Raw genomic sequence first — 24,996 nt, 5'->3', positions numbered from 1 at the left:
CACTTATCCAAGGGTTAAAGTAAAAAATACAAAAGGAAATAATATTCAAAAAGAAGCAAATCAAAACAGTTGCACTGTCACTCAAAGAAATTGAATGAACTAAATGGTTTTTGCCAGATTCTACAATGTTTTGTACGTGTTCTCCAATGGAAAATTCAGACTTTTTTATTTTAAATAAAATAGGACATCCTTTTCTCATTGTGTTGTAGTGAGTGGACTGGAATTTTTCCTAATGGGTAAGGTGAGGTGATGAGTCAGCAAGGTAGTATAAGATAGTACAACAGATTTTTCACTAATTAATATACTGTATGCAATGCAGTAATACTCCAAACACTGCTGTTAGCTGAATGGCATTAACAGAGGTTCGAATGCTATCTTGATTGGTAGGCAAATATTTTTTTGCCAATATGGTCATGGTGTCAGACAATCCCAAAACAAGTGGCCAAGTGATGCAGCTGTTCGACAAACTCCCTTACACTTAGATTCTTTTGCATGGGTACATTGTAGATAACTTCTGTCAAGGTAAGTAGTGTACTGTATAGAATTTCACCGTGCTTTGCTTAGATTAATATATTTAGCTTTTGCTTTCCAGTCCCTATTCAATTAGCAGACCCTTATTTAGTCTTACAGGTGTGTCTTTGGATGGCCTAAGCATGTTTCCATTTAAGGAAGTCTCAATGAGGTAATAATAAATGCAGCGATAACAGTAAAATGTGTTAAGAAATAAGCCCACAGAGAATGCCAAAAGGGAAGAGAAACCATGAGAAACCCCAGGCAAACTTGTGAAAATGTATATAGAGTACAGTTGTTTCATTGATCAAAAAGTGCAGATAATTAAAAGTATTTTATTTATTTTATTTTAAGTACAATAAGATGTCAGAAATAAGTAAAGTTGACAAATAATAAGTCAAAATCCAAAAGATATGAAATAATACAAAATACAGGATCGAAATTCAAAATATTAAACTTAGAAAAAGTAAGAACATACAAGACAGCACACATGAAGAGCCATAAATGTGTGGAGTGTGTCCTGTATAGAGCACTTGTGACTCATTACTGAATTCAAAAAGGAAATCAAAAAAGTATAAAGGGTGTGGTTTTAAAAAATTAAACACAGAGAGAATTATTAAGAAGAAAGAAACAAATAACTTATGCACAGTGAACCTTCTTAAATAGGTTATTTTCATTGACCAAGCTGTGGGGTTTCTACTGCACTTAGCCACCACATATCAAAGTACAAAACATATGTTGGTCAAATATATTGCAATATATACTTCTGTGTGCTTATACTTTATTTCCGATTATATCAGTAAAATGTAAAGAACAAACTTTAAAAATCAGTAAACAAAAAGGTATCGCTAAGCTAAGTAGAGGCAAGTTACGCTCCAAAACACAGAGGTTGACCGACTCCCCACTCCTGACTTCACGCTTCCCCCTCCCCTCGGCCCACAGCCTCTGTCTCAGATTAGCACGAATATATCACTCCTGCAAGTGAACTATGATTCTCAGCGTGATGAAAAAGTCACATGATCAACCGGAATGTTCAAGCAAATTCTAGAAAAAAAACCTGATCTAAATCTGTAAGTAGTTCTCTCGTGAAAAGTGGACAGACAGGCAGACGTTGGATTTTATATAGAGAGAGATATATATATAATATATACATGTGTGTGTGTGTGTGTATATATATATATATATATATATATATATATATATATATATATATATACACAGTGGAACCTCGGTTCACGACCATAATTCGTTCCAAAACTTTGGTCGTGAACCGAAGCAATTTCCCCCATAGGATTGTATGGAAATACAATTAATCCGTTCCAGACCATAAGAACTGTATGTAAATATATATACTTTTTTAAGTTTTTAAGCACAAATATAGTTAATTAAACCATAGAATGCACAGCGTAATAGTAAGCTAAATGTAAAAACATTGAATAGCACTGAGAAAACCTTGAACAACAGAGAAAACTAACACTGCAATAGTTCGCGCTATAGCACTACCAACCACTGGCTAAAAACACTTTTTTTTAATGAGTTTTAAGCACAGGGAAAAAAATGAACATTTGAAAAAATCTGTAATTTAATAAACCACCAAGAAAAGTAGCATTGCAACAATGCACGCTGCAAACCGATCGCTGTAAACAGAACTGAAAACAAAATCAAGCCCAGTGCATTCTTTAACTTCCTTCCTACCTTATGCATCCAGCTCTCTCTCTCGCGCTACCTGTGTGTGTGCGTCTGTCTCTCTCTCGCACTGCTTGTGTGTGTGTGTCGCGCGCCCTCTCTCTTGCTAGCTGCACAGGAAATGCACAGGGAGAGACTGAACATGTACAAACCGAAAGGGAAACTGGCTTCTTCGCATACCAAGTGTGTGGTCGTGAACCGAGGCAAAAGTTTGGCGAACTTTTTGGTCATAAACCGATTTGTACGTGTACCAATACGTTCGTGAACCGAGGTTCCACTGTGTATATATATATATATATATATATATATATATATATATTGTGATTAAGGCGCTATATAGCTCCAAACCCAGCACAGACTGACACAGAGGCATGTGTAAAATCCAAACACAGACTTTATTTTCTTCAGCTGGAGGGCACGTCTTCCCCGTGAACCCCCCAGCCACAACACAGTCCCAAAAGCACTTAATATAAATAACGCAACTCTCCAACTTGGCACCACCACTCCACGTCCTCTTCCTCCCGATTCTGGCTCCTGAGTGGTGGATGCTGGCCCTTTTTTATATATATATATATATATATATATATATATATATATATATATATATATATACACACACACACACGAGTATATAGCTGGAGATCCACAAAGGGAGAAAATGAGTCATGTATCTTAAAATAGTTTTTTTTATTCTTATTATTATAGTGTTTTCAACAACTTGCCAGGTGTCATCATCAGAGGAAAATGATTAGACATACATCAATATATAGCTGGTGAAGGGTGGGGATGTAAGGGGAGGTTGTAAGGGTGTTGGAGGTGGATTAGTAATGTGGGATTCAGAAAGGTGTTGGTCATAAAGTCTTTTTATTTACTGTTTAGATGTTCTTCTTTTTAAGTCTACATATGCTGTGTTCAAGTCCAAGTGTCTGTTATTGGCGTTTTCATTAGAGAGCCATGATTCAGCCAGCTCCCTGGCACTGTCAGTGTTGGCCCTGAATTTTACTTTCACAGTGTCCCAGTTAAATGTGTGCTCGGTGGAACTTATATATGTGTAAATCAGTGACTAGGTCTTTCCTTCAGACGCCTTTGCGATTTTTCTGTATACATGTAAACCGTATTACAGACCTTCGCTTCCATATATGATATGATATATACTGTATCACTTAAAACATACTTCCAATTCATTACAAACTTAATAAATTTTAAGTGGACTTGTTATTTTTAGTTATCTTGACAGACATTACAGATATTCAAACTGGTGCATTTCACATATTTGTCTACAGGTTACATAGTCATAGTGGTTTGCATATTTTAGCAAATGGATTCCAGACCGGCTTCTTGATTTGCTCAGACTCAGAGACAGAGACTAACTTGGTATCCGTGTACTTTTACAGTCAGGTGCAGGGATGTATCTGGTCCTGGGGAGCAGCAGTGGCGGTAGGTTTTCATTTTGACCATCTTCTTAATTAGTGACCAGTTTTTGTTGCTAATTAACTTTTGCTTTAGCTTTAATTAACTTGACTCAGACTCCTTAGTTGTTTAGTTTTTCCTTGATTGTAGAAAAAAAATAATGAGACACAAAATAAGCCACCACATTACTAGCTCACCTGTGCCCATCACACAGTATTAGAAAATAAAGAACAGTGAAGGTCTCAGTTAGGTTGAGCTTCTCAGGTCACCAAAACATTCTGACAGTGTTCTTAGGAAAAACAATCAATTTTTGAAATGTCTGCTGTGGCAGAATAAGAGCAGCAACAAGCCATGGATTTAAGTAGGAGAATCTGCTTCTCATTATGAAACTGGTTGGAGTGAAATTGGCTGGAGTTTGAAGCCCTGATTTAGCTGGTCATCTGTTGGCTTGTTTCACATCTCATTTCTATTTGGCTGTCATTTAATGAAGAAAAGAATTAATTCATTGGAGTGAAACTTTAAAAACAGGGCTATTAAAATGAAGGTAAAATAATTTAATCAGCAGTGAAAGCTGGTCACTGATTAAGAAAAGGGTTGGAATGAAAACTTGAAGCCACATTGGCCCTTCAGGTTTGGAATTGGACAAACTTGGTCAAGTGCAATAAACAAACTATTCTACAGTTATTTTGAGACACAAAAACCCTTTCTTGTTTACACATTTTTCCCAGTTTTCTATCTTAATAGATATTTTTGAAGGTATCAAATCTATATAATATAAACCAATTTCTGTCTGTTCAACAGTTAGACTGCATTAGGTGGATTCAGCATTAATGTTTTCAATGAACCATTAATTAGAATGTATTGTAATACATTGAATTTTTCATTTCAACAAATGGCGCATCACACATAATAAACTGCTGTTGAGAATCCTATTCTAAATTTCTTATATTTGAGGCAACAAACTGTCTGTCTATCTGTCTAAACATGATTTTCTCCCCTTTGGTATAGGAGTGGTTTCTTGGAAAAGCATTACATGATGAGGAAGCAACAATAATACATCATTACGCCTTTTCTGATGACCCAAAAGCATTTATGTATCCGGATTTTGCAGCAGGTTGGGCATTAAGTATGACTCTTGTTAAGAGGTATGTAAAACTATACAATTTTTTAAAGCCAGGCCACATTCCTTTTTTACCATAATAAATTGTTAGTATTTTTATATTGGTAATATAAAAAACTAATATGTGTGTTTGTATGTGTCTCTTTGTCCTGATGCAAATATGCACTTTTGAACCTATAATATCTTTGCCAAATTTAGTGCAGATTCTCCATTTCTACATGGGAAGACCATAGGCTATGTTTGATTCTGAACTTTTAGTTACTAGTAAACTTTAAAAAATAGCCGGTTTTCTTTGAAACAGAGCCAGAATAGAACAATACTTGCCAGCCACCCATATTTAGAGTTAAATCCATTCATCAACAGCCTTACATGTAACTTGATAATGCAGATACTTTTCTTTGCAGTGAACGCTGGCTAATTTGTCAATTATCGTCAATCTTCAGTATAGTCTTGTAGATGAGTGATTTTGGAAAGAGCAGACTTTAATTATCAGAATTTTTGGGAAAATAAATCCTGCAGGAAGCCTGTTAACCTGCAACACATCTGATGTTGTAAGAACCATATGATGTTTGGCTGTTTTTTTATTTAAACATTAGTAAGAATTATGTGTAATACTTTTATTTCAATTCTATGATTAATTCATGAAATTAAAGATGTTTACATGAATATTTCTAATTTAATTTTAAAAAGTTGCCTCCTTTTAAACAATTCACCTTTAAATTTTGATAATTTGAATGACTTTTATGTTTTATATAGGTTGCATTCAGAATTAGTAGACAACTGTATTTATTTATTTTTTTTCAATTTCTCATTCCTGTTATTGTAGATATATTTTATTATTATTGTAGATATATTTTGTTTCTGCAAAAAGTAATAATGGTGAATGTGAGAAAATGAAAAAATAAAACTAAGTGAAAAATTCTGCCATTGCCCACAGCTATGTTTTATATTGCTACATCCATACTTTTCATTTCATTCCAGCTGATTTTGGACAGCATGAAAGCTCTAAAAATTTTGCCCTATTATGGCTAATAAGTCATTTTCCATTAAGGTGTAATATTTTTAACTTAAGGTTTTGTGGAGAACTTGATTTAATGATCTACATACAATACTAGCGTGAGAATAAATGAAAAGACTACTTCTTTTAAAAGTCAAACCAGACCTTACTGCGTCGTCTTAAATCAACAAAACCTAACACAGAACTAAAGACTAAAAGGAAATATTTTGTATCCATAATATAAGTGATCTGGATTCAGATAACAGCTATTTTTTTAACCTATATGAATTGAAAATTTAGCCATCTATAAGCAAAATTTACAGTGCTGTTTTAATGGGGTTTTTTTTGGATTTTTATATACTTTATATTGTTAATATAGAATAAATCCTAGAGAGCACTACATTAATATTAATGCCAAGATGTACAAAAATAAAGATTTATGATATACAGTAAGTGCAGGTAATGATGAAAACAGGGAAATACACAAAAGTACTGAACAGAAAGCATACCATGCTGCCTTCTTTGGACCCACTGATAGAGGTGGAAAGGCTAGCCCACCTGCAAACCTTGAATTATTTTGCACAAGAACATCCTCCAAGCATCTGGACTTTTTTTTTCAAGCGTTTGATCCTAGTAGATATGTTTGGGCCAAACCCAAATTTGTGCAATGTGTTGAATAGGTAGTCCCATTAAATCCTTATTAAATCCTTTTTTTAAGATCTCTGGGGTGTTAGATTTAATGGATGAATATATTACATTAAACAAGCATTGATGATTAGAAGCTAAGTGACTCCCTTTAATAAATCCAGTATGGTCTTGTGATATTACCAGAGCAAGCACTTTCTCAATCCTTCTAGATAGAACTTTGGAGAGTATCTTAACATTGTTATTCAGAAGTGAGATTGGTTTGTATGATGCATATTATAGTAAGTCCTTATTTTTCTTAGGAAAGACGATAATTAATGCTTGGTGTAAAGTTTGAGTTTTGTTGTCTCTAGCTTCTATAAACATTGCTAAGAATAGTGGACCTAACCTATTTGATTTTTTAATAAAATTCCATTGGGTAGCCATCAGAGCCTGCTGCTTTCTCACTTTGAAGCGAGTTTATAATGTCTAGTAATTTTGAGAGTGTCAGAGGTTTATCCAGTTCCTCAGCACTAAGAGTATCCAGCTGTGATATCTGTAATGCATCAAAAACTCATTACATAATATCTTATTATCTTTAAACTGAATGGAATATAAGGCCTTTTAGTACTCTCGAAATATGTGGATTATATTTTTATGGTCAATGATTTTATCTCCGTCTGTATTGGTAATTACTGTTATTGCATTGTGGACTTCCTGATTGTGGATTTGTTGAGCTAATATCTTATCTCCATGTTCATAATAATGATGTTGCAATATAATGATGAGTTGTTCCATTTCTTTATCTGTCAAGAGGTTAATTTCTGATTGCAAAACCTGCCTTTTACCATAAATTGGCATATACTTGATCTATTCTGGTAATTTTGCTGATTAACTCGGAGACCTTCTTGGTTTCCAGTTTATTTTTGTGAGAAACATGAAATAATCTGTCCTCCTAAAAATGCCTTCAGAGTTACCTAGAGTATTCCTGCAGAAACCTCTGAGGATGCATTTGTCTCTAGAAAATAATCAATTTGCGTGGATATAAATTCTGTACAGTTCTCATCAGCTAATGACAGAGAGTTAAGACACCAACTTCGAGATGAGTGTGAAGGGCACAGTGATTTAGGTCCTATGATCAGAGGGGCATGGTGGGAGATAACAATAGCATCATACTTGCAAGATTTGATGGTGGGCAAAAAATTATTGTCTATGAAGAAATAATCAATTCTTGAGTAACAATGATGTACTGGTAAGAAGAAGGAATATGCTCTTAAATTTGGATTTAAAATATCTCAATTGGTCTGACAAGTTATGATCTATTATAAACTGTGATTATTTTTTCAGTATTAGATGTTATCGCCACAGTAGCTGAAGACCTATCCAGGTCTGGATTTAAAGCACAATTAAAGTCACCGGCCATTATAATTTTATGAGTGTTCACAATAGGAATAGATGCAAATACTTTTTGGATGAAATCTCTATCATCCACATTAGGTGCATAGATATTTGTCAAAATCACTTTAGTATTAAATAAATTACCCATCACCATGACATATTGCCCTTCAGGATCAGATACTAAGTCTGATACTAATAATATGGATTTGTTCTGTGTATTAAGATTCTCACATCTCTAGTTTTCTTTGTTTACCTAGAGTGAAAAATGTGGACAATCAAATCTCTTTGCAACAGAAACTAGTCCTTACTTATTAAATGAGTCTCCTGTTAAAATGGTTATTTTCAATTATAATCTCCTCTTTTAGTCTGAGAAGCGACATCAAGTTTTCTTTAACTTGTAGTTTGCTGAAATGGACAATCGGACTTCTAGGTTTTGAAGCATTTGATCTATGTATATGGTAAGCTGCTGAGATTTCAGTGTCCAATTTGAAGTAAACTCTTAATAATTTTAGAGAATAGTTCAGCTATGAATTTCACTGGGTTTGAACTTTCATGGTTTTCAGGGAGGCCTTTGATTCTGATGTTGTTCCTTCTATATCTGTTTTCCAGTGCAGCTAGTTTGTCATCGAGCACTCTGCATTCCGATTTTGCAGCAGTTGCTTTTTCGTCAGTTGCTGATTTCAATTTCAATCTCTTACTCTCACCAGTGATTGTCCCAAACTCATCACTTGACTCCATGCTCAGTAAACTAGTGTGGTTGAGGAGGTTTTATAGACCACCCTGCTTCATTTTCAGGGTTAAGAACTTGAAAATCCTTTGGATTCCTTCTCAAGAGTACTCATCCTGACAGCCACTGGTTTCCCTGCATTCTATATAATGTTCTTGATCATCTCCAGCTGGCCTGTCCTCCATGATATACAAACTAGTAAAATGGGGAATTTCTCTAATTCTCTTATCTTTTGCACTGTGCCATTCCTTTAAACCTGCACTCATTAAAACAGTTTTGGGGTCACTTTATTAATTAATATGCTGTAGTACATAGACACAAAAATATATAAACTGGAAACTGAGCCTTCGACTGTGCAGTTTATTATAGGAATAAAGGTTAATTCCTCGGTGAAAACCACTGAAACTATACAATATTAATTCAGTTAAGTTTATTCTTGTATGACACATGTCCCATCAAATAGGGTCGGTGTAATGTATACATTTACAAACTTTGTAAAAATGATGAAAATACAAAAACCTAAGCAGCATATTTATACAGATAGAAAATATGATGCTTTGGGACATACACTCACCAACCACTTTATTAGGTACACCTTGCTAGTACCGGGTTGGACCCCCTTTTGCCTTCAGAACTGCTGCATTTCTTCATAGCATGAATTCAGCCAAGTGCTGGAAACATTCCTCAGGGATTTTAGTCCACGTTGACATTTACATTACATTTACTTATTTGGCTGATGCTTTTTCCAAGGCAATTTACAATATTTATGATACAATTGGTTACATTTCTTTTGGTTTTCCAATTGGAGCACATGCAGGTCAAGTGACTTGCTCATGGTCACACAGTGTCAGTAGTGGGATTTGAAACCACAGCCTCAGGATTTGATGTCCAAAGTCTTAACCATGACATGACATGATGGCATCACACAGTTGCTGCAGATTTGTAGACTACACATTATGATGTGAATCTGTCGTTCCACCACATCCAAAGGGTGCTCTATTGGATTGAGAGCTGGTGACTGTGGAGACCATTTGAGTACAGTGAACTCATTGTCATATTCAGGAAAATAGTGTGTAATGATTTGAATTTTTTGACATGGTCTGTTGTCTTGCTGGAAGTAACCATCAGAAGATGGGAACACTGCAGTCATAAAAGTCTGGACATGGTCAGCAATAAGGTTCAGGTAGGCTGTTGGATTTAAACGATGCTTAGTTGGTACTAAGGGGCCCAAAGTGTGCCAGGAATATATTCCCCACACCATTACACCACCACCAACAGCCTGAACCGTTGAAACAAGGCAGGATTTATCCATGCTTTCATGTTGTTGACGTCAAATTTTGACCCTACTATTTGAATGTGGCAGCAGAAATTGATATTCTTCAAACCAGGCAATGTTTGTCCAATCTTCTATTCTCCAGTTTTGGTGATCCCGTGTGAATTGTAGCCTCAGTTGCCTGTTCTTAGCAGATAGGAGCAGCACCCGGTGTGGTCTCCTCCTGTTGTAGCTTCTCTGCTTCAAGGTCCGACGGTCTTCTGTATACCTCGGTTGTAACAAATTGTTATTTGAGTTACTGTTGCCTGTCTGTCACCTCGAACCAGTCTGGCCATTCTCCTCTGACCTCTGGCATCAACAAGGCATTTTTCCCCAGAGAACTGCCGCTGAATGGATATTTTCCCTTTTTCGGACCATTCTCTGTAAACCCTAGAGATGGTTGTGCGTGAAAATCCCAGTAGATCAGCAGTTTCTGAAATACGGAGACAAGCCATCTGCCATGTTCAAAGTCATTTAAATCACATTTCTTCCCCATTCTGATGTTCGGTTTGAAGTTCAGCAGGTCATCTTGACAATGTCCATATGCCTAAATGCATTGACTAAAGTGTAAACAGTAAAGTGGCCAGTGAGTGTAATTCACTTTTTTCTGTTCCTGTCATAAACAGCATAAAAAAGCTTTGAAACAGAGCAGTGAAGTGGATTAGCTTAAATTCAAACCCTTTAAAGAGGAAAACTGTTCATCAAACTGTTGAAATACACTGCAAGAAAACTATCTTGAGCTGTTGGAATAGTACTAGGAGAATGATCTTGTATTTTTTTTCAGATAAATGTATTATTATTAAAGTTAATAATCGTGGGATAACAAAAATGTATTTTTCTTTTATAGGCTAGCAAAAAAAGTAAAAGATGAACCACTGAAATCGGATTTTACTATAGATCTGAAGCATGAGGTATGTAGAAGTACTTGCACAGTACTTTTCTGACTCCTAATCCTCACATTTGTTTGTTTCCTATCTTGTCATTCGCTAGATTTGTGTATAGTTTAGATGTTCAGCCAGTACAACTGAGTGTGCCTCACCTTGTCTACAGCTAGTCTTTTCTTGTATTCTCTTTCATTACTTTAAGTTGGTTACGCTGTTCTTGTTCTAAAATACTAAACCTTATACCTGCAGATGTGGAAAAAGACATTGTGCCCTTAAAGGCTTGTTTGCATGTAAGCTACAATTTTGACTCAACCCTCCCAGTGTTTACAAAGGATATTGTATAGACGATATGTCCTCATCTTGTGATTTGGGTTGCTTTCTCAATGTTTGCTTAGTCTTCTGAATTTTTTTTTCCCTACAGGCCAAAGTTCTCATGGGGGAGGTGAAAGGAAATAAATATTTCTAAGTTCTGCTTCTGTTTGTTTATTTTTTTCCATAAAGATAGGTCCATAAAGTACTCCAGATGTGTTTTGGAAAAAGATGGTAAATAGTTAAAAATAGGATATGTGTTTGGGCACTAGGAACAATCATTTTGTACAATGAGTTTATAATCTTTATTACAGGATATTTTACATTGTGAGCTTAGATTTTTTTTGCTTATTTTTTTCTCATATACTAGAAGGTGTAACATTTTAATTTTCACATTTTACTGTTGCTACTCCTAGATTTAGATTATATTTTTATTTTTTCTTTAAATTCCAAATTCTTCAAGAAATGTACAGTATTAATTATTTGATGCCATTTTGATATTTCTGATGTTTTTTACTTGCAGTTTGTATTAAAATTTTTAAATATGCCAATCCATATCATTTTTTTCAGCATTTAGTAAAACCGCTCCTGTTTTTAAACATGCAAGCTTAAAGATGTCTGAATGCTAATTGTTAGCTGCAGAGGTACAAAACCCGTCATTTTAAATTATTTTCATAGCCCTATGTTTTAAAGTGAGAAGTTTTCCTAGCCTCAGATTTGCGTGCATTGATTTCACACATATGGTTGTCTCAATCTGTGTCTGTAAATTAAGCTATTTAGAAATATAGTATTAATTACAGTAATTATTGTTCATTTCAATTCAGTGTTCCAAAAATAATTTGATGTCGAAATCACTCCTAAATTCTTTCCAATATCATATTTGAAGGTTTTATAGCATTTTTCCATCCACTAGCTGGTTGGTTCATTAAATTAAAGAATAAAACATTAAACAGAAAAGAGAGTAATATGCTTGTCTAAGTACATTCATATCTGGAAGCAGTAAAAATACTCAGAAAACGCCAAGGCTGTAATTTAGAATTTGCAACCTCAGAACAATTGACTTTTTAGGGTACAGTGAAACTTTATTGTCTGAGATAGCTTTGTATTCCAGTCAAGGGACCACTCCCAAAATCTTTAATTATAAATGAAGAATGGATACATTGGACGTAGGTGATTTTTTTTAAAATGAGATTGATTACAATATTCTTTTGATTTACTGGTTACATCATATCTTTATGAGACTGTCTTTCTTTTTATTAATACTTTTTTTTTTCTAAGCTCTCATTATTTTGTATTAACGTTTAACATGTGTGATTCTAAATCTGAACAAAATAGCCTGTTAACCTTCTGAGATGATATTGTATGGGCTAAGTTGTAGTATTTTCCATGGAATAGAAATTTTGTAACCTGCTTGCAGCCAATGCAATAAACCTCCCACTTTTTTTAACCAAATGGTACAAAAATTGCTATACAGACTGGTTGATTCTGTTAGATGGGGTTGGAATATCTAGTGTTGCCTTGATATTGGAATGTGAACCAGAAGATTTCCATGACAGGTGCTCTATGCAAAGTGATTGCATAGTCAGTTGCTTGGACGAAATGCCCGAAATATAAATAAATGTAAATATAATTGTAGACATTTCAACCTTTTGCCATTTAAAAAAAAACTAGAAGCAGGCTGATATACTGGAACAGTATTACTTTTAACAGTTGTATACCAGTGCATGTGACCTATGTAGTATGAATACTTGTCTTTCAATAATTATAGGCTATGTGTGTGATGGAAAAGTTATGAGTTCTAAACAAAAAATATTTAAATCCCTACAATTTATTATATGCAGTGAATCATTGTCGTTATGATTTTGGTGGATTTTTAAGTATATATGTATATACTTTTTTACACAATATGTTGTTATTATGTGATGCTTTTTATTTTAATCAATGCAAGCTACATATTAGATTATAGCCTTTTCAATCTAGATTTCCCGTTTGATTTCCAGCATAAGTGCAACCCCTTGAATACGGGCATGATGATTCATTCATATCCATGATTTGGGGAAAAAACAAAAACTCAAAACACTCGAATTTCTGGCTTCTGAAATTTCATTTTTTCCTTCTGATTAGTGCTTAGGCTTTGGTGCAGTAGGTTTAATCTTCTTGGTTTCTGGTTTTGAGTATGTTTCATCTCAGAAAAAGAGTGGAATTTACTACTTTTAAGGTATATGGATAAATTAAACAGAAGTATTGTTTCATGGAAAAGTTTTGACACCCCATTCAAATTTCATATTTTGCTGACATATGAAATAAAAAAATAATCACATCTTCCACAGCAAGCAAACATTAGAGTAGCATTTTATGAAAATTTTAATATATAGTTCCCATTTTTTGATAAACTAAATAAAATGTAAAAAAAGAATAATAAAACAATAAATGTGGCATTTGCAAATTGCAAATCTAGTTAAAATTACTTGCTGTCTATTTGTTAATTCAGAAATAAACAGTGGTTGATAAAATGTATTGCTACAGTTTAAAATAAATGCATGTACTAAAGTAGCTGCAGAACTCCGTACAAAACAGGCTTTTCCACTCACTGCCTGCAGTGTGTTTAATTTTAGCCTTTAGATACAAGCAAAAAGTAATAATTGATAGCCAACATCATCTTCACCACACGGGATAGAAGTACTGAGATGGTGAGCTAGAAGCCCTCCCCTCCACCAATGTGACTGATCACTATGACTTATCTATACCTTATTGTGAGTTTATAAACATGGTTGAGCCGCATTATTCAGAATCCTTCATTCTTTGCATTTATATAGCACTTTTCTCACTACTCAAAGTGCTCAGCAATTGCAGGTTAAGGGCCTTGCTGAAGGGCCCAACAGAGCAGAGTCCCTATTGGCATTTACGGGATTCGAACTGGCAACCTTTTGATTGCCAGTGCAGATCCCTAGCCTCAGAGCCACCACTCCACCATTGGAAGAAGAAGCTGTACTTCAAAGACAAGGTCAATACCATATTCTCAGCATCAGAGATTTGTTAGACATATCATAAACTGATCACTTAATATGTCTGTATTCACGAAGAAAAATATTGAATTGCCATGCATCTAAATATTATCTTACTCTTTCAGGATGACATACTTTTGATATGAAATTCTCAATTAAAAAAACACTGCTTTGGTGCCTCATGGAAAGTGAAATGCACAGCAAAATTATACAGGATGCAAAAACAAGAGGCAGTGAACCTTTGTGTCAGCTGCAAAATAAATATAGCAGGCTTGTATTTTAAACCAGACATTGAATATTAACATAAAGTTATTTGATAAACTGAAATGGCAATCTTGAACTAAGTATGCCAAATGAGATTTCAGACTTACATTATCCAGCTTAAACATTACATTTTATTTTTAGTTATTTGTTTTTTACTGCACACAGTGTGCTATACAATTCAACTTTTTGTTAGCCTTATGAGCAATGTCTGTTTGAGGACAGGATGAGACTATTCTGACTCTTAGGTTTTTCTGAAATTATATTTTTTTCTAGCTCCCAGACCCAATCTCCAGTTGTTTAATTTCTCTTTAAAAGTTAAAGAATTAAGATTTACTTTTGTTTTATGTTAAGTTTCATTTGCCTCATATCTTCCCTCTCTAAATTTAGCATTTGTCCATCTTTGGGGCTTTTTGAATATTTCAGAAGAAATCTGCTATCTCCCTAATTTAACATCATCTGGATATTTACTGACTTGATAGTTACTTTTTTCACTGACATTGACCTCAGTTAAAAAAGCAGTGGTCCCAGCTTTGACTCTTAAGGATCTCCACATTTGACTGCAACAGAAAAGTTTATTGTATCACAGCAAATAATTTTCTCTGTATACAGTAATCTTGAATCCATGTCTCTAGTAGTTTATCCAGCCTGATGTGCTCACATACTGTACAATGAAGACAGTTGCCCCAGGGAAAAGTCCAAGTCCTGGGATTGTAGTTTACCACCTTTTAAAATATTGCTGACTGCCCATGCCATGTTTGCTGTGCCAATTGAGATGAGCCAATAGAATGCTGGGCATGATGTGATAAAAAAACAGCACACAGCAATTTTTATTAGCAAAGTCCATTGACCAAAGAATTTTCAAGTATAAGTCAGCAGATTGTCATATACTGTATAAGAGGACAAACAGCAACAAGCAAAGGTGACTAGAACATTAAGTAAAGGCAGAATCCAGAAATAGACAAATAGTCAAAATCATTAGAAAACACAAAAATCACTGTAGAGCTCAACAAAAAGTGTTCACAGTGCCAGAATGCACAATGCTTGAGCAAAAATGATTAATCAAGCTCCCTGCTTTATTCCTCATGCTACTTCCACAATTTGACCAAAAAATGTTGCCTAGTAACAGACACTGATAAGATGGGCTAGGCAGCAAGCCAAATGTAGGTTAAGAAGTGTTTATCCAAATCCTAATAGTCTGATGCCAGGTCTTCTCATGGAGTTTCATCTTAGAAGCTGAAGGTGATTTTTTATTTTGCAAATGTACACTTCCAAGAGCTGAACTTCTGTGTATCCATTTAAAATTTGTTGTTCAGTGGTCTCATGTTTGCAGCTTTTTAGTGAAACACTTCTACAATCGCTTGCTTTACATTTTAGTTGATCTCTTCTGTGTGTACTTATTCTGTTTTGTGTGTCACCTGTCTACATTAATCAACTGCAAGAAGTAAATTTGATCCAATTTTTTAGTTTTAGAACTAATGTGACTTCAAGGCTGTGTGTGAAAAATGTATGTGGAACGCATTGTGTGCTGTTGTTTTGTAGGAAATTAATAAAAGATGTTTCAGACTTGTTTTTTCATCCTAAACAATCATTCATATTGTTTTTAATTTGGTTCCGTTTTTAGTTTTTAACCTTAATTGTTCTCATTACTGTAAGGTTATAACAATTGCTGTGTGTGATCTAGCATACTGGGGAATTTATGTTCTCTCTTGCATCAATTAATTACAAATGTTATCAGTTAGTGATTTAGACCTTCATCTATATGTTTTCTGTTAGCAAATTTTTTGAGCATTTTTTGATTCATTACTAGTTTTCTTTGTGATGATGCCAAATGATAGAATTAGTCAAAATGGTTTGTTTTTATTTGGATTTTACTGATGAATTTGAAGCACTCTGTTTATATCTAGCACCTGCCTGTATTTTGAGGTAGTGTTTGTTGGGACTGCTGAAAGAGTTTGTTACAAGCATTGTTATCAGTATACTATGTTCTGCCTTTTTAACTGTTGTGGAAATTCATAACACACTCTGATAACAGAGATGTTTAGTCTGCCTGAATTTAAAGGCCGATAACAACAACAACCATTTATTTCTTGTTTAGCCTAAAATTCACACAAACAATGCCTAAATAATAACTTGCTTTTCCTGATTTACCTACCCAGTTCCTAGCATAAGGGGGATGTCCTGCTGGGAAGAGGATTCCAGGGGTAAAGGACCCACTAGTTTGGCACAGGACAGAGCGATGCCAGGTAGTGTTCAGGCAGAGAAAAGCAAAATTGAATGGAGGGAAGGTCCAGTGTATTCTTGTTTGAGATTAAAGAAACCATCGGGTGAGCATTTTGTGTGGTATGTGTGCTAAATGCCCTTTAAAGAGCAAGTGGCCACAGCAAGCAGAATATGAGTAAATGAGAAGCAGCCTAGAGAGAAACATGCAGTCAGCTGGACAATGAGACCCCAGCAGAAGCAATTCTTGAGCTCAGCTAAAATTTACATTAACTTGATCTTTAAGTTGCCTCATGAGCAGATGCCGATTAGTTTAGAGCTAAAAGGGCCATGCAACCTTTGCGTTGGACTGTACAGAGAGAGTTAGAGAGAAAGGGAGTGTTTTTTGTGGTACTTGGCAAATGGATCATTTTAATCAGGGAAACAAACATATACAGTTAGGCCCAGAGACACAGCAGATTTTCTTCTGTGTCAGTATTTTGTATTCTCCCTTGAGTTTGTTTTGTTTATAAGGTACCATTTTTGTCTCTTTTCCCTTCTTGGTCAGTTTGCCAAAAAATAGGTACACATTATTGTGACAACACTAGACTAGATAAAGTTGTTTTAGTTAGCACAACTTGCAGAGCTAATCATGGTACACGTATGTCAAATACTTTCCTGGAAAATTAAAGAAATGCACAATTCCATGGCTCTGTCAACTTCTGACTGTCCACATGCTCACTGAATAAACTATCTGTAGATGGTATCTTGAACATTTTTTTCTCCTTCTAGAATGGCTTCTTCAAGTAGATGTTCAGTGTGATGTGGTATTGGTATCAAAACTGCTGCTTATTTATCCACATACAACCAATTAACAATGCTTTCTCATGTGTTGTTGTTCATAAAACACTTGTTCAATTGATCATATGCTGCAACATCATTCCCACTTTTGAAATAAATTGGAATCATTGCAGGCTAACATTTTAGAATGTTTTAAGCTCATTGTCTCAGAAATATGGTATTTTTTTTATATTAACATTGTATTTCTACTACTGTTTTAGTTTGTCATGTCATTTCCATTTTGTGTGTTTGTTTTGATTTGCATTACTATTTTGTAGGATTGAGTCATTAGGAATTTTTGTGTTGCCAGGCACATGACGCGTGGACTGCATGCCAAGTAAAGTCATTCACCTCACTTACTATATGGTATATGAGAGAAATAGTTAAAAATTATATTAAAGAAGGTAAAAGGTAGTTGGAGAGAAATAATGTAGAAAAGGCAAAAGATGACCTAAAGTGGTTCTTTCAGCATTTTAGTAGTGTAACGGACAGCCTGGATTCTTACCCGGCCTGGATGCCTCAATAACAGAAGGACTATGGGAACAAAACTGCCTGGGGTAGTACCACACCTGGGACAACAGAGGGCTCGGGTTTGGAGCATGGAATCTCAAGCTTGCTGGGGCCCATGGCCACCGGCAAGGGATGCATGGAGAATGGCTGAGCCTTCCTCTGCAGAGCTGCCACCACACCTGGAAGCATGGCCTGAAGAAGATTATGGAACACCTGAAGCACTTCTGGGTGCTCTATAAAGGGGGCTGCCTCGCTCGATTCAGGGAGCCAGAGTTGGGAGGAGGTGGACAAAGCTTGCTGGAGGAGTAGAAGCAAAGAGGAAGAAAAAGAGAGAGAAAAGGAAGGAGAAGAGAAAGATAGTGCAGTGTGCTGTAGACTGTGCTCCTGGGTGCTTTGTACTGTGCTGTTGTGGGGAGCAAGGGGAAAGAGCTTACACACTATAAATAAACGTGTGTGTTGCTGAACTTTGGCTCTGTGTCTGTTGTGTTGGGTTTGGGGAGCCGCATACCCCCTACTGTCCACAGTAATTAATAAAAAAAAAAACAGTCATGGAGGAGATGAAGTGTATTAAGAATGGTAAGGACAGCTGTAATATACAGACAGTGAGTAGCAAATGCTCTGAACTTGCTTTTTCAGATGTTTACATGCACAAAGAAGTTGCTGATGTCCCAAAAGTAACAGGAGGTACTTATTGATTTGGAAGTAAAATAGTCTGAAAATCTAATAGATCACCAGGACCAAATAACATTTATCTTACATATATTAATGTTTGACAATATATTTTTGGAAAGTCTGTGCACAGTTGGGTAAATTCTTAATGAATGGAAGCCTGCAAATATTATCTTAGTGTTTAAAAAGTCTCCAGATATTATCCTATTGTTTAAAAAGGGTAATCTGGCTGATCCAAGAAAGATAGGTCAGTAACCTTAAAGTGCATCAAATAAACTAATGGAAGCAGTTATTAAGGAAAAGATCACACAGCACATATCAAGTAGAGGTGTACTTGCAGATAGTCAGTATGGGTCCAGACAGGGGTGGTTGTGTTTCACTATGCTAGAATTTTAGAACAAAGCAAAAAATGCAGATGATAATAGTGGTGTATATGATATTATTTATCTAGATTTTCAGAACGCATTTAATAAGGTACCACGTTAAACTTTAGGGAAAAACTTAAACAAATGGGAATGCAAAGTACGAAGTGTAAGCTGTTACAAAATTGGCTGAAGGACAGGAAACAAAGTCCTATGGTGCAGGGAATTTTTTCAGAATCAGGTGATATTAAAAGTGATGTCCATCAAGGATCAGTGCTGGGGCTGCTGCTCTTTTTAATATTCATAAACGATCTGAACAAGGATATAATCAATGAGATGGTTAAATTTGCATATGTTGCCAGTGAAAGTGGAAGGTAAGGTAATGCAGAATCAGTTGAATTGTTAGCATACAGGCTTGGGTAGATTTGTGGCCAATGAAATTTAATGTAATTGTACAGTATTACATGAAAGAAGTAGAAATGTTTGAAACTTGAAAGTACACCTTATGAGAAGTATCTTGCATTCACAGTGGGCTCATCACTCTCTAGATCAAGACACTATATTGGAGTAATCAAGACAGCTAATTGAATGTCAGATTACATAGCAATGAGTAAAGTAGAAGTTAAAGGAGGTTATGCTTAAGTTACATAACAGACTAGTGAGGCCTCACCTGGAAAACTGTGTATGGTTCTGCAAAAAAGACATAGCAGTGCTAGAGAATGCCCAGAGAAGAGTGAATAGGCTGATTTCAGGACTAAGGAGTATGAGCTGTAAGGAGAGACTGAAGAAATTTAACTTTTTCAGTTTAAGCAAATGAAAACTAAAAGATGACATGATTGAAGTGTTTAAAATTATGAAGGAAATTATTAAGTAGATTATGTTACTTTAACATAAATTCTTCAACAATAACACAGTGACATAATTGGAAATTTAAGGGCAAATTTCATACAATAACAGAAAGTTTGTTTACACAAATAACTATAGACCTATGGAGTCAATTATCAATTAGTATAGTAGAGGCTATGACTTTAGTGACCTTCAAATCTTCATTTAATTTTGAAGAGTTTAGTTTAATGGTGCTGGCGAATTGTTGGGCAGTGTGACTGTTCTCATCACAATTGTACTGTTGTTTATCACAATCACGCTATACAAGATTGATACACACATTAAAGAAGACTTTTTTGCGAGCAATAAATAAATTCTGGTTTTGGTTTAGCTTTGTTTTTTGAATTCAAGGTTAGTGTAGCCCCTTGAACTTTGGTGTTTGATCCCCACAACTGTTGATCAGCAAAAATTTGATAAAGCAATATTTACATTGAATATGCTGTATTTACTGGTGACTTTGTTCACTGTGTATTTTCCTGGAAATTCAACTTGCTTACATGAACATTTTTTTACCTAGCTCCCCATAGTGGTTGCAAGGCAAGCGTGACATCTCAGAGCTATGTTAGCTATACGCAGAACTTTCATTCATGCATACTGTAAGGTCGAAACCGATGTGCTTTGAGAATATATGATGTCACGATCTGATCAGTACTCCAGCCTTCCACCATGCATGCATTTAAAAATTAAACTCTTGCAGTATTTTCATTTGTTGGTATATTAGCTGACCATAATGAGAATATTATGAATACTACCACCAGATATATAACACTGCTAGTACAGCGCTGCCTGGCTAATTTGCCTGCCTAATTAGCCATATGATGCAGCAACAATCCAAAACAAAATGCATGCAAGTACGTGAAGTAATAATAATAAAAAATTATGTATTACTGTTTACAATGCATTTCGATCTTCTTTATAAAAGAAAAAAGTGCAAAGCACATTTCAACTGCACCTGGAGCCGAGATTTTAAACAATGGAACTAGTCAGTCCTATTCCACCACTTCTCGGCGCAGCTAATGTGGGCCCCAAGATTGGAATTCTGTGACCACAATGATATACAGTGCCCTCCATAATGTAATATATAGTGTCATTTCTACATGGTGTGACTGAAGTGTATGCAAATGCCCTTAAATAAAAATCTGTCATGTGCACTTTAATCATGTCTGAATTATTTGATTTTTTTTTAACTTGCTGGTTAGTGGCCATTTGTTGTATTTTGTTTGCCGCTATCATTTCATCTGCTTTCTGTCTGTTTAAGGCATGGTGGTGCAGTTTTTTTGCATTGCTGCATCAGTTCAGCCACAGTACTTGGTCCAGCATAGCTGGACATACTTCCCTAGCCCTCAGCGACCATTATACTCCACTTAAAGCTACAGTAGTTCGGCTTCTCTTTCCCCCTTACTTTCAATGCATTTTGCAGAGTTTCGAAAAGTTCACGAATATTTCCCTAACTTTACCAAACTCAGGCGAAGCAAACTTAGTGTTTATTCATCACTAATCTCCATATTTTGCTATGATATGATTATTGTTGTGAAAAGAGTGCATTTAATATTTAATACATCTGTGCTGTTCTTTATAAAACCTGATGACTTGTACGAAATGTTTTTGGTGTTCACGACACATGGCAACAGTGGGTCTGAAACAGCTAACATTGATAGCAGGCATCTGAGAGACAATAACATGAGAAGAAGAAGAAGAAAGAATTAATTGCAAGTCCAAGAAATAGATACATAGTACAAATAATTTCCAATGGTGTTCATATCAGACCTAAATTATGAATGAATTTTATTTGTCACAGTCAATTATGTTGTGATCTTACTGTCCACCACTGTGCTCATCAGCATCAGAAAGATGAAAACACTTGGTAGATGCAAGAAAGGCACTTACATACTGCGTCAGTTGTCTTAAATATAATTGAGCAATGGGATGGATATTTGTCTCCATGGTTCCTGGGTATTTCATTGTAAAAGTATCCAAAATCATCAGATAAATGTGAGTGTGTAAAACAATGCTGCGTACTTGAAGTACATGCCCATCTAGAGCTACTATAACCACACTCACTACATGCAGTGGTGACATCCTGAACACACTTCACCCAGGTCCCAGTAAAAATACATCTATTACAGCAATGTGATTTATTTTTCATATTTTTGTGCCTTGCTTTGTCCTTCATGGAGGCTTTCTTGTCTACAGCTACTAACAGTGAAACCCATAAAATAAGGCAGGTTTACTCACCTGTAAATACTGTAACAACCCAGCCACAGGGGATGCACAAACCAGTGATATAATGGAGAGAAGGAAGGTTGATATATTGTGCATGCAAGAGACTAAATGGAAGGGGAGTAAGGTCAGGTGGATCGGAGGTGGATTCAAATTGTTCTGTCATGATGTGGATAGGAGGAGAAATGGAGTAGGGATTATTCTGAAGGAACAGTATGTCACCAGTGTTCTGGAGGTGAAACGAGTGTCGGAGTAATGATTATCAAGCAGGAAGTTGGAGGTGTGATGATGAATGTTGTTAGTGCATATGCCCCACAAGTTGACTGTGCAGTGGATGAGAAAGAAGATTTTTGGAGTGAGTTGGATGAAGTGATGAACAGTGTACCCAAGAGACAGAAAGTGGTGATTGCAGTGGATTTCAATGGACATGTTGGTGAAGAGAACAGAGGAGATAGGTAGGTATGGTGTCAAGGAGAGGAGTGACGAAGGTCAGAGGATAGTGGATTTTGCCAAAAGGATGGACAAGGCTGTGGTGAATACATATTTTAAGAAGAGGGAGGAACATAGAGTGACGTACAAGATTGGAGTAAGATGCACACAGGTAGATTACATCCTATTCAGAAGAGTCAATCTGAAGGAGATTGAAGACTGCGAAGTAGTGGCAGGGGAAAGTGTAGTTAAGCAGCATAGGATGGTGGTCTGTAGGATGACACTGGAGATCAAGAAGAGGAAGAGAGTGAGGGCAGAGCCAAGGATCAAATGGTGGAAGTTGAAAAAGGAAGACTGCAAGGTTGAGTTTAGAGAGAAGGTGAGACAGGCACTGGGTGGCAGTGAAGAATTACCAGACAGTTGGGAAACTGCAGTAAGGGTGGCAGCAAGAAGGGTGCTTAGCGTGACATCTGGACAGAGGAAGGAGGAAAAGGAAACCTGGTGGTGGAATGGGGAAGGACCTGTACCGACTGGCTAGAGAGAGGGACCAAGCTGGGAAGGATGTGCAGCAGGTTAGGGTAATAAAGGATAAAGATGGAAACATGCTCACAAGTGAGGAGAGTGTGTTGAGCAGATGGAAAGAGTACTATGAGAGGCTTATGAATGAAGAGAATGAGAAAGAGAAAAGGTTGAATGATGTGGAGATAGTGAATCAGGAAGTGCAACGGATTAGCAAGGAGGAAGTAAGGACAGCTATGAAGAGAATGAAGAATGGAAAAGCCGTTGGTCCAGATGACATACCTGTGGAAATGGAGGTGTTTAGGAGAGATGGCAGTGGAGTTTTTAACCAGATTGTTTAATGGAATCTGGGAAAGTGAGAGGATGCCTGAGGAGTGGAGAAGAAGTGTACTGGTGCCGATATTTAAGAATAAGGGGGATGTGCAGGACAGTAGTAACTACAGTGGGATAAAATTGATGAGCCACAGCATGAGGTTATGGGAAAGAGTAGTGGAAGTGAGGTGATGATTATTGAGCAGCGGTATGGTTTCATGCCAAGAAAGAGCACCACAGATGTGATGTTTGCTCTTAGGGTGTTGATGGAGAAATATAGAGAAGGCCAGAAGGAGTTGCATTGCGTCTTTGTGGACCTGGAGAAAGCATATGACAGGGTGCCTCAAGAGGAGTTGTGGTATTGTTTGAGGAAGTCGGGAGTGGCAGAGAAGTATGTAAAAGTTGTACAGGATATGTACGAGGGAATTATGACATTGGTAAGGTCTGCGGTAGGAGTGACGGATGCATTCAAAGTGGAGGTGGGATTACATCAGGGATCAGTTCTGAGCCCTTTCTTATTTGCAATGGTGATGGACCGGTTAACAGACGAGATTAGACAGGAGTCTCCTTGGACTATGATATTTGCTGATGACATTGTGATCTGTAGCGATAGTAGGGAGCAGGTTGAGGAGACCCTGGAGAGGAGAGGAATGAAGGTCAGTAGGAACAAGACAGAATACATGTGTGTAAATGAGAGGGAGGTCAGTGGAATGGTAAGGATGCAAGGAGTAGATTTGGCAAAGTTTAAATACTTGGGATCAACAGTACAGAGTAATGGGGATTGTGATAGAGAGGTGAAAAAGAGAGTGCAGGCAGGGTGGAATGGGTAGAGGAGAGTGTCAGGAGTGATTTGTGACAGACAGATATCAGCGAGAGTAAAAGGGAGGGTCTACAGGATGGTAGTGAGACCAGCTATGTTATATGGGTTGAAGACGGTGGCACTGGCCAGAAAGCAGGAGACAAAGCTGGAGGTGGCAGAGTTAAAGATGCTAAGATTTGCATTGGGTGTGACAAGGATTGACAGGATTAGAAATGAGTACATTAGAGGGTCAGCTCAGGTTGGACGATTGGAAGACAAAGTCAGAGAGGTGAGATTGCGTTGGTTTGGACATGTGCAGAAGAGAGATGCTGAGTATATTGGGAGAAGGATGCTAAGGATAGAGCTTCCAGGGAAGAGGAAAAGAGTAAGGCCCAAGTGAAGGTTTATGGATGTGGTGAGAGAGGACATGCAGGTGATGGGTGTAATAGAACAAGATGCAGAGGACAGAAAGATATGAAAGAAGATGATCTGCTGTGGCAACCCCTAACGGGAGCAGCCGAAAGAAGAAGAAGACGACTCAACTGTAAATAAGCTTGGATGATCTGTGTATCACAGTCCCATACTCCTACTCCAATTTGTGCCTTCCCAATAGTTTTTATCAGTTTTAGTTCATATTGGTCTCACTGCAGCAAAAGATGGAAGAGTTTTGTCTGAAAAAAAAATCAGTGTGAGGAGGGCTTTTGATGGTGTCACGAACATGCTCTTGTAAACAGTATATACAGTTAGGTCCATAAATATTTGGACAGAGACAACTTTTTTCTAATTTTTGTTCTGTACATTACCACAATGAATTTTAAATGAAACAACTCAGATGCAGTTGAAGTGCAGACTTTCAGCTTTAATTCAGTGGGGTGAACTAAACGATTGCATAAAAATGTGAGGCAACTAAAGCATTTTTTAACACAATCCCTTCATTTCAGGGGCACAAAAGTAATTGGACAATTGACTCAAAGGCTATTTCATGGGCAGGTGTGGGCAAGTCCGTTGT

General features: G+C 36.4%; 1 protein-coding gene across 1 annotated transcript in view; it reads left to right on the top strand.

Moving 5' to 3' along the window:
- b3glcta (beta 3-glucosyltransferase a) overlaps window positions 1-24,996 on the top strand; it is a 455,564-nt gene that overhangs the window by 300,494 nt on the left and 130,074 nt on the right. The window contains exons 7-8 of the mRNA XM_051927190.1: window positions 4,615-4,751; window positions 10,632-10,695. Of these exons, the coding sequence (XP_051783150.1) occupies window positions 4,615-4,751; window positions 10,632-10,695 (201 nt within the window). The remainder of the gene's footprint in view (window positions 1-4,614; window positions 4,752-10,631; window positions 10,696-24,996) is intronic.

This window comes from Erpetoichthys calabaricus, chromosome 4, assembly GCF_900747795.2.
Source record: "Erpetoichthys calabaricus chromosome 4, fErpCal1.3, whole genome shotgun sequence".
NCBI lineage: Eukaryota > Metazoa > Chordata > Cladistia > Polypteriformes > Polypteridae > Erpetoichthys > Erpetoichthys calabaricus.
This window is presented reverse-complemented; position numbering and strand designations above follow the sequence as displayed.